General features: G+C 55.7%; 3 protein-coding genes across 3 annotated transcripts in view; 2 read left to right on the plus strand and 1 right to left on the minus strand.

The window, feature by feature from the left end:
- POLE4 (DNA polymerase epsilon 4, accessory subunit) overlaps nt 1-106 on the minus strand; it is a 2,620-nt gene extending 2,514 nt beyond the window's left edge. Inside the window, exon 1 of the mRNA XM_035348376.1 lies at nt 61-106. Coding sequence (XP_035204267.1) covers nt 61-93 — 33 coding nt within the window. The 5' untranslated portion in view covers nt 94-106. The remainder of the gene's footprint in view (nt 1-60) is intronic.
- A 1,614-nt stretch (nt 107-1,720) lies between these two features.
- PRAM1 (PML-RARA regulated adaptor molecule 1) lies at nt 1,721-10,025 on the plus strand. The gene is made up of 10 exons (XM_035348461.1): nt 1,721-1,891; nt 3,724-4,405; nt 6,243-6,315; nt 6,543-6,655; nt 7,103-7,157; nt 7,464-7,557; nt 7,812-7,974; nt 8,567-8,600; nt 9,207-9,241; nt 9,776-10,025. The coding sequence occupies exons 1-10, from the start codon at nt 1,889-1,891 to the stop codon at nt 9,778-9,780; spliced, it is 1,257 nt and encodes a 418-aa protein (XP_035204352.1). The 5' UTR covers nt 1,721-1,888; the 3' UTR covers nt 9,781-10,025.
- Nucleotides 10,026-10,667: 642 nt separating this feature from the next.
- LOC118179206 (excitatory amino acid transporter 5-like) overlaps nt 10,668-17,311 on the plus strand; it is a 14,831-nt gene continuing 8,187 nt past the window's right edge. Inside the window, exons 1-5 of the mRNA XM_035348367.1 lie at nt 10,668-10,844; nt 12,694-12,773; nt 14,763-14,975; nt 15,572-15,614; nt 16,396-16,618. Of these exons, the coding sequence (XP_035204258.1) occupies nt 10,668-10,844; nt 12,694-12,773; nt 14,763-14,975; nt 15,572-15,614; nt 16,396-16,618 (736 nt within the window). The remainder of the gene's footprint in view (nt 10,845-12,693; nt 12,774-14,762; nt 14,976-15,571; nt 15,615-16,395; nt 16,619-17,311) is intronic.

The raw sequence follows: 17,311 nt of genomic DNA on the forward strand, positions 1-17,311 counted from the left end.
GCCGAGGCAACCACGACCGCTTCGCGCTTCCCCCGCCGCTCTTCCGCTCTTCGCCTTAGGCGCTTCCGCCGCCGGCACGGCCGCCGCCGCCATCCCGCGCCCAGGGGCCGCGCCTGCGCAGCGCCGCCGGGCGGAGCGGGGCCGCCGTGGGGAGGGCCCGGCGGAGCTGAGGGGCTGAGGGGGCGGCGGGGCTGAGGGGCTGGGGGACCGCGGAGCGGTCGTGGTTGCCTCGGCGGCTTCGGGGAGTCGGCTTACAGCCAGCCCCTGCGCCCTGACGCGGGCCTTGAGCCGCCCGGTCGCTACCGAACGCAGCCCTTGAGCCTCCTCCTGTCACCCGCCTCCCCCTGACACAGCGCTGCAGCCTCCCTGCCGTCCCCAGACACGGCCCCTGATCCTCTCTGTTTCTCCCAAACACAGCCCTTCATCCTCCTGTCACCCCCAAAACACAGCCCTTAGGGATATGGTTTAGTGGAGGACTTGTTAGTGTTAGGTCAGAGGTTGAACTAGATGATCTTGAAGGTCTCTTCCAACCTAGATGATTCTGTGATTCTGTGATCCTCCTGTCACCCCCAAACACAGCCCTTCATCCTTCTCATCGCCCACGTTCTCCCAAATAAGTCCTTTGAGCCTCCTCTGTCATCTCAAGACACAACCCTTCCTCCTCCAGACATGCCCTTGGAACCTCCCTGTGTCCCTGTCCCCCAAACATGGCCCTGTCCTCCCCACCCTGCTGGAGCCGTGGGCAGGTGGTCATGGGGACCCCAGGGAGGTGGCTGTCCCAGCCAGATGCCCACCTTGTTGGCACCCAGAGGGTTTGGCACAGGACACCCAGCATGCTGCCTCTATCCAGTGGGATCCCACCCTCCTGTGTCCCCTCCACAGGATGCCCCTGAGGACCACCACCATTTACCATCATGTGTCCCTCCCAGCTTTCCCCACATCCTTGACCCACCAGCTTATCCTTAAAACGGTCACCCTGACAGCCCTCCGCAGGCACAAGACAGCCGTGGGTGCTGCTGGTGGGACATCTTCCCAAAGGGACAGAAGGACATGCCACCCCAGGGCAGGGACATCATCACCAGTCTGCAGCCGGCCAGAGCATCTCTGCAGGCCTCAGCCAGTGCCCCAAGCAGGGGTTGGATTCTCCTCTGCAGAGCGGGGTTTTGCCCCATGCTGCCGGGACTTGACTCAACCTCTCAGCTTTCCTGTCTCTGAGGCAACGAACAGCAGGGCATTTCAACACAGAGATGGCCCAACTAGGTGCCGTGCTGTGCAGAGCACTTCTGCTTCCCATCAAAGCTTGACTCCTTTATGGAGCAAATATCCTCCAGTTCTGGATGTGTCTAAAACCTGGAGCCCTTGCCCCAACCCTCCCATGCACATGCAGAGCTTGGCTGAGGCTGGGCTGCATGGGCCATGCTGGTTGTGCCATGCTACCCAAAAAGAGCAGCCCATGAATCTCCTCCACTCTGCAGGTCCCACAGGGCTGTGAAAACCCAGCCTGCAGTGGGTTCACGTTGGCTGTCATGAGATGAGAACCTAACTTGCCCTCTCGTTCCTCGCAGGAACCCTTCCCTCTCATCTCAGAGTCTGGGCTCTTTACTGGATGAGACAGCAGGACCTGGTGGTGTCCAAGCTAGAAGTGCACAAAGAGCTGCTCCTCCTCCTCCTCCTCCTCCTCTTTCTGCTCATGCTGCTTCACAGTCAGCTACTTCCTGGCATTGCACACAGCTTCTCACCAACCATTAGGAAAGAGCTTCTGGTTTCAGAGGAGGGGGACCCTGCTGCCATCAGAAGAGGCTTGCCTTACACAAGTCCTCCTGCTTGGATGCCTCTGGTGGTCTTTAGAAAAGAGGAGAACTCGTAGGAAAGTGTCCACTGATGGAAAATGGTGAGTAAGAACTTTACCTGGGCTGCTGTGGACCTGAGGATGGGGCATGGGGAGCAGAGCCATATCTCCTGATCAGGAGGTTGGAGAGTTTCTGTGGCTGTGTCCTTGTGAGGGGCCAGGTCCTGCTGAGACCCTCGCCCCCCCCCCCCCAGGGAGTAGTAAAAGTCAAAGTCCTGTGGTCCATCTGTGCTGGTCGGAGCTTCAAAGGTCTCTGACCAGCTCCTGGGCTCAGTGCAAGAATTGCCAGGTTGACATTGGGCTGAATATAAAATATGTGAAAGAGGAGAAGCTTACATTGTGCTGCTGAACCCAGGAGGGCACCCAGCAACGCAAAAAGCTGGACTTTATTACCGTGACAGCGGTGCTGTATCCCACAGGTAGACTCAGGTGCTCTGTCTGTCCCACCGCTTGGACAGCACTAGAACTTATGGTTACAAACATCTGAATTGTGTTCACATCTAAAATCCCTGGTGCATGTTTGAGAGTTGCTTTTTTTCATTAGTTTATGTGAAATCTCCACTGCCTGGTGTGCAGGAAACTGCAAATTCACGCTGTTCTACCACAGGCTTGGCCCAGAGTGCTGTGTTTGCAGTGTTGACTGGGGAAACTGCGGTGACTGCCCAGGGATGAGAGGGGAACTTGAACTTATTTAGGTGTATAAATTAGAACATTTATGTTTGAAAATATTGCGCAGCTTCTTTGTGCTCTAGCTCTTCTGTTGTGAAATAAAAAAAATTACGCAAGTGCAAACCCAGACTGAGATCCCAGAGGGAGGAAGAGTTCAAAACCAAAGCCTATGGCAGGGCAAATGGAGCAGTCAGCTCTGAGGCAAATGGACGCTGTGGTCTGAGGACAAGAAGGCAGGAGAAAGATACAAGAGGAAGAGGACAGTTCCTTCCCCGTCCGTATGGTCTATCTGGGATGGTTATGAAAATGTAACCCTGTCACCCCTGAGCTTTGTGCTGTATCTCAGACTTGGCATCCTTTCTGAAAGTCATCCAGGCACCTCCTGACTGCCTTTCTCTAGAGACTTCAGAAAAAGGCTGCTGGGATGTTCAGGAAGCCCAGGCAGCTCTGTGCTGGGGCCGGTGTGGCCCAGTTTGCCGGTGTGCTCATCACGGTGTGAGCAGCACAGGAAACACCCTCATCAGAAAAGTAGGGCAGATCTGCCATTTCTTGGCTTTTTTTTTTTTTTTTTTTTTTTTTTGCATACAGCCTTCAGCAGGATGGGTTTTCCTCCAAGGAAAGGATGCCGACAGCTCTGCGTGGTCTCCTCCACGCAGGTGCCATGGCCTCTTGCCTCTGAGCAGCCAGGCCCCTTGTCCTTATGGAGTGGCTGTCACAGAGTAGGACACATCCTCGTGGTTTTGGGCTGCTCAAGGCTTTATCTGGAGTGCACAAGGATTACCAGTGCACTTCTGATTACCGTGGTCTTCATGGGGGACAGGGCCAAGACAAAGTAGGTTGCTCCCCTCTGAGCCCTGGGCAATATCAAGGTCTCAAATTCTGCCCTCAGGAGGTTTGTTACAAGTAGGGCATAATTCCCTTCCCTGTCCCACTGTTTTGAAGGTTCCTGGTAGTGGGCAGAGGATGGATCAGGCCAAAAGACTCCACAAAACAGCTTCTGGGTGCCCTCACGGTGGTGGACCTGTTGTTCCCAGTCTGGTGCAGCCCTGAGCTCTTTTCTCAGACATCCATGCAGTGAGCAAAGGCCTCTTTTCATGGAGGAGCTCAGTGTCAGGCCATGCTGAAGCAATAGTGCATTCTGCAGAGGGGCTTTGACTCATTTTCCTCCATAATGTTTTAACTGGAGCTTTTCTTAATGGTTGCAGAGGCACCCGGAGGGGAAAGGGGCCATGGTGAGGCACCTCCAAGCAAAGTTCAAAGGCAACAGGGAAGATCTCCCCGAAGCAGGCAGCTGGCTGGAGAGTCGGTCTGCAGCATCCCCTGCAATGGAGCCAGGACAAATGCCTGTGCTGGGCTCCAAGGGTGAGCCACCCCCCGAGTCCCCCCGGACCAGGAGGGTGGACTTCAGCAGGGCTCCTCACAGCAAAGGTCAGAGTGTGGGACAGAGCTCGCTTCCTCATCCCGTTTCCGAGACCCCGGAGTGGATGGCACGACTGAAGAAGGGTATTGCTCAGGACACCAGCTCCCAGCCAGCCCCTGCAAAGCCAAGAGGGAGAGACGTGTTGAACAAGGAAGTTGGAGCCACCTCTGATCTTCCCCAGAGAAACCAAGCCCAGCAGAAATGGCCGCTCGTCAAAGACAAGGGTGCTCCACCAGTTGCAGCCAAAGGTGCAGCCATTGCAGCCTCCCCAAATGCTGTGGGAAGCACCGAGGAGACAGGACATCCCACTCTGCCTCGGAGGAAGCCTCTGCCACATGCCATGACGCTGGGAGCGAGGCCGGCCAAGCCCAGGCGCCCTCCTGTCGTGGATCTGGAGAAGTTCCGCGCAGCTGCACGTCCTGGGATGCCCGGCCGTCCTGCCGTGGAGCCAAGGAGCACTAAGCTGGGTATGGCCAGGCACCTGCTGGCACCTCAAAGTCCCCCACTGAAGGCAACCGCTTCAGGATGCCAAATATTCCAACTTAGAGATCCTGGGAGACAGGAGTTTGGGGTGGGCTGAGAGAGAAGTGGGAGCTGGTTAGTGACCAAGGGGCTTTATGAACATAGCACATGCAGGGGATGTAGGACAGCAGCTGGAGAAACAAGGAGAGATCAAGTGCCGTGTCCCCCGCTGGGGACAGGTATCAGACTCTGGGCTGCTTGCAGGGAGTGGGGCTGGAGCGAGTACTTGAGGGATCTTGACAAACGGGGGTGAGTCCAGTGCTGGGCACTAGGATGGCTGGGGGCTGGAGCACGTGGGGAAGGAGAGGCTGAGACCCAGGCTTGGTTGGCTGGGAGGAGGGAAGGCAAAGGTGCCATCTCACTGCCACAGCTGCCTAATGGGAGGAGAAGGTGGAGCCAGACATTCCAGAGGTGCCAGGAGCAGGACCAATGGGCATGAGCTGTACGAGGGGAAACTCCAGTTAGATGCAAGGGGAAATTCGTTCCTGTAGGAGTGGTGCAGCCCTGTGGCAGGGACCGGAGAAATGGGTATCTCTGTCCTTGGAGATACCCAGGTGTCAGCTGGACGAGGCCCTGACTGACCTGCTCTAGCTCTGAGGCTCTCTCAGCCCTGCTCTGAGAAGGAGGTTGGAGGAGAGGCTCCTCAGGCCCTTTCTGACCAGCCCACCCTTCTGTGACTGTAAGAGCAGTCAAGCACTACTGGTGGGAAGCAGAGCTGGCCTCCTCCGTCCCACGAGGAAGAATCACTTACTCACCCTTTGGCCAAGGGGCAGAGGCTCTCTGAAGCTGGCAGCACATTGCCTGCAACACCATCTGCCTCCAAGCCTGAGGGAACTGCCAAGACTGCAGGGGCATAGACAGGACCATGGGGACACCATTGGGACCATGGTGCTGCTTGGTATGTCCTCCTTACTGGCTGCTGGCTGCCTGCGGGACGCAGAGCTTGGCTGCAAAACCTAACTGTTTTATATTATTGTATTAGCCCACCATTTTGTGGGGTCATTCAGAGGCTTTTATCAGTCCTGGCTGTGCTGTTGTGCTGGGAGATGCTCACCCAAAGAGGGGCCCCAGCCTAGAGGGTTAGAGTTGCCCTGGCAGAGGTGATCCTCCCTCCATCTGTCATAAAATCTGGCAGTTTTCAAGTATTTGATTGTCTTCTGGAAACTGAAGCAAGTTGGAAAACCTAGAGTGACTCTCCTAGACTTACTTATTTTTGTTAATCACAAGTTTAAAGTAATCTTATGATTTTTTAAGGCTTGACATAAGATTGCTCATCACTTGGTACAATAACCCCATCAGAGCCGCAGTGCTGGATATTGGTGTTGGTCACTGACTGGTCTAGCTGACCAGGCTGGTGAGAGCTATGAGTCTGGTGATAAAACTAATGGCACCTTGGTGCAGCTGTGTGAATGCTGGGGATTGTAGCAGCTGCAGCAGCACTTTCTGGCTGATGATGTCCCTGAGCACTTGGAGATGCCCAGGGCTTGCCCTGATACTGATCTGATGCAGATCTGGAGTTTAGCGTTTTCAACATATTCAAAATACTCATATTTGGCTTCTTCCCCTTGCCTTTTATCATTGGTCCAGGGAGAAAAAACATTAGGGACACAATGGGCCATGGAGAAAAACTTCTCGCTGGATCCAGATGTGCAGTGAGCTTTATCACCCCACATCCCTCTGTACAAATCTAGCCTGAGGACCTGAGGAGGCTCTGATGCTCTGAGTTGAGGTGAAAACTTGAAATAATCCCTTGTTGCTTTCCCATCCCTCTTTTTACCATAGGTTACCCGAAACCAGGTTGTGTTGCATCGGGCCCGGTGCGGTTCCCACCGCAGGATGCTCCAAGTGCAGCAGGGTAAGTACTGATGAGGTGCTTTAATTTTACGTGGCCTCCAGGCTGTCCCGACTAGGTGGGAAGGGCACCAGTTCTATCGGGCACCACGGCATCGGTCCATCAGTTTTTCTGCCTGTTCCTAGAGCCCAGCTTGGGATGGCTCCACGTGCAGGCAGCTCCAGTGGTACAAAGCATTGTTCTTCACAGGCTGCTGCATGGCTTCCTAATCACACTCTGCTCTGTCCCAGGGATGAAGATGAGATATACGATGATGTAGAGACCGTTGGGCTGGTCAAGAGAGACAAAAGTGTTCCACTGCCACCCACGTCCCGACCACCAGCGTATCTCCGTCCCGGAGGAGGTGGGTGCAGGCTGGCTTCTGGATGTGGTGCCTCAGGGAGCACTGAGGACCCAGGGAACTCTGCAGCCAGCAGCAACTGCACTGGGCTGGCTGCTCCCATGCACGGGAGGACAGTGGGTTTCTCTGCCACCTTGTAAGCAAGCATGGGTGACTCTGATCCCCTGAAATTATCAAATGTGCTTTCCACCCATCTGGATGAGCCCATTAACATCAACTGAGCTTGGCCCTAGGGACACACATGGCCCAGCAAGGGCCATGGACAGCAGCTGCCCTGTGCCCTGACCGGCCCAGCTCATTTCAAGGCGGTCTCAGAATTCAGCAGCCGGTGGTCCCAGTGGTCCCTCTCTCGCTGTTGTTTCGGTCTCTTTCCCTGTGTTGTGTCTCAGTGGGTGCCTGCAGCTTACACCAGCCTCACGTCAGCATCTCTCCCTGGGTTTGGTTTTACAGGTGGAGATGCCAGTCGAGCCTCTGGCAGGCTTGCCCTGCTGGCAGCTGTGCAAAGGTAACGAGAGGGGTTCGTGCTTTCTGTGGAGCCTCAAACTGCCAAGAATCCTTGGTGCTTTTGCAAAACTGGTTGTTCGGTCGTCTTTTCTGGGGTTGCAATAGGAATGTTGGTGGTGAAGGGCACAGGTGGAGCATTTAAACCTGGCTCAAGAGTCCCGGAATCCCTGGAGGGAGGCACCTCTGGGTGCTGGGGGAGACCCAGAGCAGGGGAAATGTGACAGGGCATTGGCTAGGAAGGAAAAGTGAAGGGGGGAGTAGGAGTGGGGTTACCCAGGCTTTCCCTTGACTTGCAATGACTCTGCAGAGAAGCCCAGGCCTCCCGAAAGATGAAGCCAATGACACTCAAAGAATGCAAGAAGGAAGAGAAGGCAGACAGGGAGTTTCAGAAGAAATTCAAGGTGAGTAGCAATGAGCAGTTTCATATCTCTCTAACCTCCCGCTTGCTCCCCAGGAAGGGTGCCGTGCACTGCAGAGACCTGGCAATACCCGGTCAGACCTGCCTCATGCCCCACCAAGGCATTCCCAGATCAGACTGGTACCTTTTTGCTGAAGAGGAGCCTGCTTTTTCCATGAAGGGAAAGAGATTGGAGCTGCGTGGCCAGCACTCCTTGGGGCAGCTGCTTGAGCTGCAGCACTGCTGTTTGTGTTTCAGTTTGAAGGGAGCATCAATGTCCTGACGCAGATGATGGTCGACCCTGCAGTGACAGAGAAGAGGGGCGGAGGGAAGAATCTGCCACTCAGACGGGGAGAAATTCTTGATGTTATTGAGTTTACAAATAAGGAGCAAATCCTCTGCCGAAACAGCCAGAGGAGGTGTAAGTCCATGGGGACTGAGGCTCTCCTTGGAGCAGGGATCACAGCACACAGCTTGCAGGCAGTCACTGCTGGTAACTTTCTTTGCACACACACCGTTAGACTGTGGGAGACATCCCCTTGCTGTTGGAGATAGTCAGCATGTCCTGGGTCTCCAGTGTTCCTGCTTCTCTTTGTTAAAATGCCGAGCTCTTCCTCCCACTCGGAATGAACATTTCTGCCTTTAGCTGGCCTTGTCATCTCCTTCTGCTAAAAGCCTCTGCATTTTCCAGAGCCCGGCACATTGGTCTTTGCTCTGGTCACAGACTCCATGAGCTATGCTTGCAGTGAAGGATGCTTGGGTGAAATGGGCTGCAGACCCCCCAGGCAGAGATGGGGATCCGGGCTGTGACCCAGCCCAGCAGGCTGGTTCCCTGCATTGTCAGCAGGTTCTTCCCAAGGTTCCAGCTCGGCTTCCTGGAGCCAGGCTGCTGCTCTCCCCCAGCTCTCCTGGGGGTGTGGGGTGCTGCTAAGCCCTGCCTGTGCTGGGGTGCGCCCCCGCTTATGGCCCTGCTCCCAGCACCACCTGATGTGCTTCTCCTTGCTCTGTTGCAGATGGCTACGTGCCCCGGGCTGTGATGCTGCACCTGTGAGTATTTGTTTCCTGGCCCCTTCCTCCCTACTCCATGAGCTCTGGTGATTGCCTAGTGATTGCCCAGCACCGAACCAGCCCTGGCCATCGAGTGCTGGCTCTAAACCATCCAACCCAGGCAGTGGCCATAACCATAATGCCTGCTAGTTAGCCTAGGGGGGCAATCTGCCCTTCCCATTGATTTCTGGTGTCAGGAATGGTTCTGGCGCTGGGAGAAACTTGCCAGGTTGCTGCGAGCCCTCCCCAAGCTGTGGTCCCAGCACATGGGATTTGCCTGGGCACTGCTCAGCTGCTGCTGCTGGCACAGCACGAGGGGCTCCCAGCGTCCTGGGATGGGGCCACCATCCGTGTGCAATGCCAGAGGGGCCAGATCCATTCTCCCCTCATGCTGGAGGATCCCATCTCTCGGGAGGAGCCGCCCAGAGGGGCAAGCATGAGCCTGGCAGGAGGTGAAAGGGGTGACACGGAGCACACCAGAGCTGAGAGGCATGTCAGGAGGTGGGACAGGCACAGCAGCAGGAGCTGGCCCTTGCCTTAGTGGTGGGAGGTCATGGGGGACCAGACTGCTCACAGCATCCTGTTGTTTTTTTTTTTCCCCCACAGGGACACTGACATCTATGACGACGTTGAGATTTATGGTAGGTTCAAGTGGACTGCTGCCAGTTCATGAGCAGGCAGCAGCTGTGTTTCAGGTCCTGACTCCCTCAGCAGGCAGCAATCCGCATGGTCCCAGGGCCCCTTCCCCAGGCCTTGTACCCAGGCAGTGGTACCAGGGCCTCCCCTCCCACCCCCTGCTATTTCCCTACTTTCCATCTCATGAGAGCTGGGATCTCCCCTCCCTCTTTGATTTCTTTCTTCCCTGGGACATACATACCTTTCTTTCTCACAGGTCCCCACGGGTCCTCATGTTCTTCCACTCCCGGTTACGTGGATTTCTCCACACCCTTTCCCTTCTCAGCTTGCTCCCTCCACTTGCTGCTAGCCCCACGGACCCCTTTAAGGTGTTTCTGATCCCCCAAACAACTCGGGGTGCCTTTCCCAAGCTGTTACTGACTCGTGGCTTACAAACTCCATCCCTCTGCCTGCAGAGGGCTTTGCAGATGGAACTGAATGGAGACAGCTGTATTTTAGCTATGCTGATGAACAAATATTTTATCTATTCCACCTGCCAGGTTGAACAATCCGTGCTAAAGCCGAAGTCATGATGCACACCACCAAAGACCTCTCCAAAGGCCAAAACATGGAAGTACTATATGCCACGCTCTTGCTTTGGAAGAAGGTCTGCTTCCTCTGAGATAGCTTGCAAAAGCCACCACATCCCTGCCAAAACAGCAGTGAGGCTGTGCAGCACACTGGGGGGTTGCAAGGATCCTGTCCCACAGAGGCAGGGACTTGAAAGAAATCTCCATATCAAGCCCTGTCTGTGGCCTAGTTTTGTATGTGTAAAATATAGCAATGATTTGAGAGGGTTTTGTGTTCTTTATTTTTTGTTTGTTTGTCTAATCTGTGCAAGAAAGGTTTTAATTCAGAGGGGTTTTAGTATTTCGTCAGTCCCAGAGTATCTTCAGCTCCCTGGGAACAGCACTGTATCCCTGACCCAATCCAGCACTAAGAAATATCCCAAAATATTGTCCTTGTCAAGCTCTGCCCTAACGAAGCCCTTGCACTGATGCAGATATGGGGTGGGATGGGGATGCACTCACAGCCGGTGGGAGCCCAAACATTGCAGCAGCCTCTGATGGGCACAGCAGGACCCAGATCCTCCTGGATCATGAGCTTCTATGGAAGGGAGCTCCCATGTCGTGTCCCTGCTCCCAGCTCACAGCGTGTGGCCCCGATCCATTAGGGTGGGAGTGGCAGGAAGGGTTAACCCAGCTGGGATCGGCACCCGGCACTCGCAGAAAGCCAAGTCCAGATTACCCAGTTGAAGACGTCACTTTCCATTATGGGAAAGGCTCCCAGGTAGCAGCACGGCTCTTGGCCCTGGGGATTAACCAGGGCTCCGATGCCCGGAGCGATGCACGGTGCCAGGGGCTGCTCCCAGGGGCACGGCTGAGCGGGACGATGTGGGAGCGTGTCCGGAAAGCCCTGCTGGCCTCTCTTTCCGTGAGCTCCATGCGCATCTGGAAGCGGGTGCGAGCTTTCTGGAGCAAAAACGGCCTCCTGACCCTGTCAATGCTGTCGGTCGGCACCGGCTGCCTCCTGGGCTTCCTGCTGCGGGCGCTGGAGCTGACGGAGCTGGTAAGCACGCTGGGGACAGGACGGGAGCGAGGGAGATGGAGTGGGACCGGCAGTCGGGGCAGCCACAGAGGGGCACGGCCACAAAAGCAAAGGCTTCTGCCCAAGCAAGGACCTTCTCATGGATGGTTTCTGTCTGTGGCCTTTTTTATTATTATTTATTTTTTATTTTTTTATTTTTTTCCCAAAAGCTGCAGGACAAATCTTGGCTCCCTCTGCTGGGAGTGGGGGCTCTGGGCCAGACCCTGCCAGGCTGCAGGAACCTGCAGGAGGGATGGGGATGGAAAGGGGTGGCTCCTGCGCCACTGCCCCCAGGGGTTGGAAACAGCCTAAAACACAAAGCAGCAGTGCTGGCATCCCGGGGCTGAGCTTCTGCTGCCTCTCCCTGCAGATGCTCAAAGCAAAGCCCAAGTCCACGCTCTGGAGAAGATCCAGCAAAAACCACTCGGGGGTTGCTGAGAGCCAGGGGGCTTCCAGCAATCGCCATTGCTCAGCGCTTTCTAGGAGCGCTGCACTGTTAAATGTCGCCACAGTAAAATCCCAGTGGTTTTAATGGCATCGAGCGTCTCAGCCGTAGCTCAGCCCAATCTTTAGCCGGGCTGGCTGAGCCCCAGGAGGCAGGATGCTCAGCGGGATCCCAGCTTCAGTGAGCTCGGCTGGCGCTGGAACATCCCCAAGTAACCTGCAAGGATTTAGCAGAGGCTTGTCACTTCAATTACAGACCGCAGCATCACTGCCCCGAGCGAGGATGATCTCGTTACTTAATGGAAGTGGGGTGTAATCCCGCTGCATCCAATGCACATGGCCACAAGCACCCCACGGCCTCCCACGGGGCCTGCACCCACCCGGGGTCCTGCCCCTCGTCCTGCCCTGCCCCAGCCCCGTTGCTGCTGCCCAGTTCTCCCCGTTAGGGACTTCTGGCCCAGCCTCCATGCCGCAGATGAAGCCGCCATTCCCTGCTTCCTTCCCCAAGGGGGAAGTGTCATACGGCTGGAAAACCCAGTGACAAAGGGGACGTTCCTCAGTTCTGTGGCTCCTTCCTGCACCCTTCTGTGGAGTTCAGCCAAGGTTGGGCCACGCAGGGGGGTCAGCACAGGGACGGCAGCACGGGGCTCTTGGTTCAATAGTTTGCCTTGGCATCCCTGGAAGCCCAGTGGTGCTCGGGCCTTTGGAGCAGTGGGCGCACACACTTGGCTTCGGCCTCCTCAGAGCTTTCCCTGACGTCTCCAGGGCGGTGCAGGAAAAAGCTGGGGGCCGGGGGGGAAGGTTGGGTGGATGGATGGGCTGATGGAGGAGGGAGGGAGGCATGGGGGGGACCTGCTCAGGGTCCAGGAGGGTGGTGGATGGAGGGATGGTGGATGGACAGACAGGTGGAGGGACAGTCGGATGGGTGGAGGGCCGGCTGGCTGGCAGATGGATGGAAGGAGGTAGGGCGGGTGGGCACCTGGTTGCACCTGGAGGCTTTGGGTCACTTCTGAGTCTCTGCTGCCCAACAAGGAGCACAGCAGCACCAGGGACAAGCCAGCAGCAGGGTCATGGGGACCATTCCCCAGAGGGTGGTAGGTCCAAAGATGTTTTGGGGAGGGCAGCAGCCGCACACACCCAGCTCCAGCTCACAGACAGGTTTCCCACATGTAGCCCCTATTTTTTGGCCCCAGCCCAGCTCTGGTAAGGGACCGCCAGGGAAAGTGTGTCTCAGCAACCACAGGTTGGGAGCCAAGCTCAAAGCTTCAAAGCTGTGACCCATTAGGAAAAAAAAAAAAAAAAAAAAAAAAAGGTTTGAGCCCTTAATCTGAGGTCAGCATCCACTTCTCAGCTCCCAGCTGACACACCAGCTTTGCTCTTTGTGCAGGAGAAGCAGTACTTTTCCTTTCCTGGAGAGCTCCTCATGAGGATGTTGAAGATGCTGATCCTACCCTTGATCACCTCCAGGTAAGACATCATCTTCTGCTTCTGAAGTGCCATCCCTGTGTCACACTGAGGAGATCATCCACAGGCTGCTGCTGATGGGCAGAGGTTTAAACTGAAAGCAGATTTCCTTGTTTAGAGGGTTTTGAGAAAGTTCAGGTAGGGACCACAAGCGTCGCTCGTTGTTGCGTGTCATGTTTGCAAATCCCACTTTCACCAGCCCATCCGAATCTAGAAATAAGCAACAGAGCCACAATTACCCTAAGTGAGGCCTTGAAAAGCTGAGACAGAGTCACATATTTTAACTGATCACTGGCACATGGTCACCAGAAATACCCAACTCACTTCCATCCCCTTGCCGATGTCTCACTGCTCTGTTGTTTTTCAGTTCGCTTGCTGCCTGGTTTGCCTCTAGTTTATTTTTGGGAACAGCGTGATCACCTTCCTTGCCAAGCTTGGTGTTTTTGCCATCAGCCCCCATAGGGCTGCTTTCTGTTTTGCCCCAGCATCCACCCCCTTCCCGACACACTGCCAGGGTCCCTTGGGGTGCTCCCAGTGCTCCCTGCAGCCTGATGCTGTGGGGGCCCAGGGCCTGTCCCAGCCACAGCCGTGCTGCCCGTGGGGGTCTGGGCATCTGCAAAACACCTGCAGCACATTTCCTGCAAGCTGAACCAAACCCGGATTTTTCTTACTTAATTACTGCAGGATGGTGAAGTGGCTGCACTGCTCCGCGCACCATCCCACAGGGACCAGGCTTGTGCTGGGGAGGGATTTGTCCAGCTTGGCACTCAGATTTGGAGCTCCTCATGTCAGAAAGCTTCACCCACCTCCGCCTCACCTTTGTGGCCTCTCCTCAGCTTCCCAGAGCCTCTCTGTCCCAGGCACGCGGCTGCAGGAGGGGATCTGCCCCCCCTCAACCACCTGTCCCTGCCGTGTCCCCGAGGGCAGCACTGACCCTGCCGCCCCCATCCCTGCCCCGCATCGCCTGGGGCTCTGCAGTGTCCCAGGAGAGATGGAACAGGGAAAACCAGAGGTCAGGAGCTCTGCATGTCTGGGGAGGGTGACACACTTCAGCCCCCACATCTCCCATTTGATGTCCCCACCAAGAGCCTGCTGGCACAGCCCATAATACCCCCTCTATTTTTAGTCCAGTTTTGTTTAGAAGTAGCTTACTGGCTAGCTCTTAGGAAAGCTTACATGTACGTGAGGTCTGAACCTGTGGCTCTTTGCCTGGGGAGTGGGCTCCATCCCCACCAGGGTGTTTTACACCTTGTTTTACACCTTTATTTGCAGCTGACAGTGACACCCCATAGCATGGTGTCAGGCTGAGGCAGGGGAGGTTTAGGCTGGACATCAGGAGGAGGTTCTTCACCAAGGGGGTGGTCGCACACTGGAACAGCCCCCCCAGGGAAGGAGTCACTGCACCAAGCCTGTCTGAATTTAAGAAGCGTTTGGACTGTGCATTTAGTCACATGGTCTGAATTTTGGGTAGACCTGTGCGGTGCCAGGAGTTGCATTCAATGATCCTCGTGGGTCCCTTCCAGCTCGGGGTATTCTATGATTCTATGATTCTATTTTCTACGATTCTGTATCTATTCCATGATTCTATATTCTAATCATATGTATTCTATGATTCTGGCACAGTGTGCCAGAGGTTTAAGAGGACAGTATCACACTAAGCAGAGCAGTGTCAGTTACTGACCGTCAGAACATAAGAATATATACTTGCTACCCCTTGGTGAAGACAGAAGGCATGGCTAGACCTTGAGAAGGGACCTGTAGCTCTGTCCTGCCCTTTGCAGCACCACCTGGGCTGCCACAAACCTGCCCTGGGAGCAAGATCCCCTGGGGAGACACCATGCAGGCACCTGAAGATGCAGGAGCTCTGTGATGCCCCTGAGCATCAGTTAAAAAAATCTGTGGAAACTTCATCACAGGTTGGAGACTTTGCCCTCCACGTGCATCTCGTGCAGTTTTGGGGGCAGATGCTGACCATGATTTTTTCTGGTGCAGCCTCATGTCTGGGCTGGCCACCATGGACTCAAGGGCCTGCGGGAAGATGGGGGTGATCACCATCACCTACTACCTTTGGACAACCTTCATGGCAGTGACCATCGGGATCATCCTCGTGGTCAGCATCCACCCTGGCGCAGCTGCCCAGAAGGAGGACTATTCTGTGGGGAAAGTGGTGCTCAGCTCCGCCGACGCGTTGCTGGATCTGATCAGGTACGTCGCAGGATTTCAGGGGGAGTCTGGGGCTTATCGCCTTGGATGGTGCTCCACAAACAAGATCTTCCCCCAGGGCTGCGAGTTCCCCTGGGGGTACTGAGATTGGAAGGGAAATGGGAGAGCCTCTGCCGTGCTGACCGCGCAGAGCGGGTTCCCTGTTCCCAAGGGCACCTCCTCCCCGTGGGCACATCCTGCGCACACCCAGGGGCCTGGGGCTTGCTTACACCCACGGCTGCTCTAGCACCCCTGCTGCTCACCTCTGGGCTGGCACAGCTCCTCCCAGCGCTGCTCCGTCCTCCCAGAGATGTTGGCAAAGAGGGCTCCGAGCATCCTGCACCTGCTTGGTCTTGGTCTGAGCAGGGGACTGGATATGGCTGGGGTCCTTTGCAGCTTCTGGCTTATGATGTATCCAGTTTGTGTGGCTCAGTTCCGCTCTTCATTCACCTTCCAGCCTCTCTTCCCCCTCGGTTTGCAGGAGGACACCCAGAGGGTGCAGGCCATAGCAGTTCTCCTGCTGGCCTCTCACCCACCAGAGCCTGGGCCCCCTCCAGCTCACCGCGCGCTTTAACCTCTGCACAATTGCTCTCTTACAGAAACATGTTTCCTTCCAACCTGATCGAAGCTTCGTTCCAGCAGGTGAGCCCACCCAGCCCCAGCTCAAGCTCCAGAGATGGGATGGTGCTGGGTTTGGCGGGGCTGCTCTCCCCCAGCCACAGCCTGCACATGAGCCCCTTCCCCTCCCTCCCTCCCTGCTCCCTGACTGCTTTCTGCTCACCCCGGGGTGCACACAGAGCAGAGAGGGCTGGTGGGGGACACAGGCAGAGCGACACCCTGTGCTGAAGGGCTCCGCAAAAGCAAAATGATGCTTGGACCCCAGGGACCCCAGGGACCCCAGGAACCCCAGGGACCCCACCATTGTGCAGCAGCTTCCCAGTGCCAGCTCCAGGATCAGGGAGCAGCGCAGAGGGCCTGGCACACTGTGGGAAAGAAACCTGAGTGGAAAGGTTGGGGTGGCTGAAGGAGAGGGCAGGGGAAGGGATGGGCATGGCACGGGGCAGGACAGCAAACTCACAATGTTGGGGAAGTGTCTGTAGGGCTCCCAGGAGGGGCACAGGGCCAAAGGGGCCCCTCTGTGGGCATCACAGCGCTTCCTTATCCAGTCCTGCACTGGGATCCTGCAGGGACAGGACTCAAATGCCATGTGTGTGCCCAAGGAAGTGTGGTCTTGGAGGCTGGCTGTGCTCAGTTTCCCTTGCCTGTTTCTTGCTTCTCTTCTTTTCATCAATTTACTGCCTGAAAACAAAACCTTGAGCCTGCAGCACCACTTGGCCCAGTGGTGGCTCTGACTCTGTGTTCAGAGCATCATGGAGTTTGTTGCCAGCAGGACATTAACCTCTCTGCTTTCCTTTTGTTCCAGTATCGAACTGTCCTTGTGCCAGTGGTGAAGTCCCCAGGATTTCCAAAGATCCCAGGGAAATCCCTCAGTTTTATTTACTTTGCACCTGATGATGAAAACCCTGAAATTCATCGCCCTGTGTTTCTCGAGCTGACGCCATCTCCTGAGATGACCTACAGGACCCTGCCGGGGACCAGCAATGAAATGAACGTCCTGGGGATCGTTATCTTCTCAGCAACAATAGGTACCTGATAAATAGAGAACTGGGCTTTGCGCTGCTCCCTGGCCAAGCTCGCCAGGCTCCTCAGTGGTGGCTGCAACCCAGAGCGGCAACTGCTGCAGGCACCATGCTGTAAATCAAGGCAGGGATGCTCAGGGGCACAGGACCAGATGTTTTAGTTCCAGCTGCTCAGGTCCTTGGGAAACTGGGCATGGCAGGCAGTTTGTAACACCACCTCCCACCAGTAATGTCAGCAACGGAGCTCACAAAAGGTGTTACAACCGCTCATTACGTGTGGATCAGCCTGCTTCCTCCCCAGAATTTCCCTAGGAGCCCTCAGAGCCTGAGGTTTTCAAATCATAACGTGAGCTGCAGGAGCCTTTTTATGAAGTCTGCTAAAGTGAGCAGGAACTTCTGCAGACACTACGTGGGAAACAGCTTGTTAGTGAAGGTCCAAACCCCTTGTGCTGGTGGCGCTCAGAGTCCCTGAGCAGGCAGGAGCCGGTGGCTGGGTCAAACCTGGTGCCTGGCACAGATGTGTGGAAATTTCTAAGAGCACTTTGTGAAGGGGGTGAGAAAGCTCCCCGCACTGAGCAGCTTGCAATCCAGCGTGGCCAAGGTGTTGGGTAACAAATTAAGGAAAGAAGAAGAGGTTGGATGGGGGCGACATGTGAAAGGGATGGGGGGGACACATCACCATGTAAGCGTTGTCGTGAT

This window comes from Oxyura jamaicensis, chromosome 28 (genome assembly GCF_011077185.1).
Source record: "Oxyura jamaicensis isolate SHBP4307 breed ruddy duck chromosome 28, BPBGC_Ojam_1.0, whole genome shotgun sequence".
In the NCBI taxonomy this organism is placed as follows: domain Eukaryota; kingdom Metazoa; phylum Chordata; class Aves; order Anseriformes; family Anatidae; genus Oxyura; species Oxyura jamaicensis.

Coding starts and splice junctions, on each gene's coding strand:
- PRAM1 (XM_035348461.1), top strand. Junction 4,406..6,242: donor GCCAAGGAGCACTAAGCTGG/GTATGGCCAGGC, acceptor TTTTTACCATAG/GTTACCCGAAACCAGGTTGT. Junction 8,601..9,206: donor CGGGCTGTGATGCTGCACCT/GTGAGTATTTGT, acceptor TTTCCCCCACAG/GGACACTGACATCTATGACG.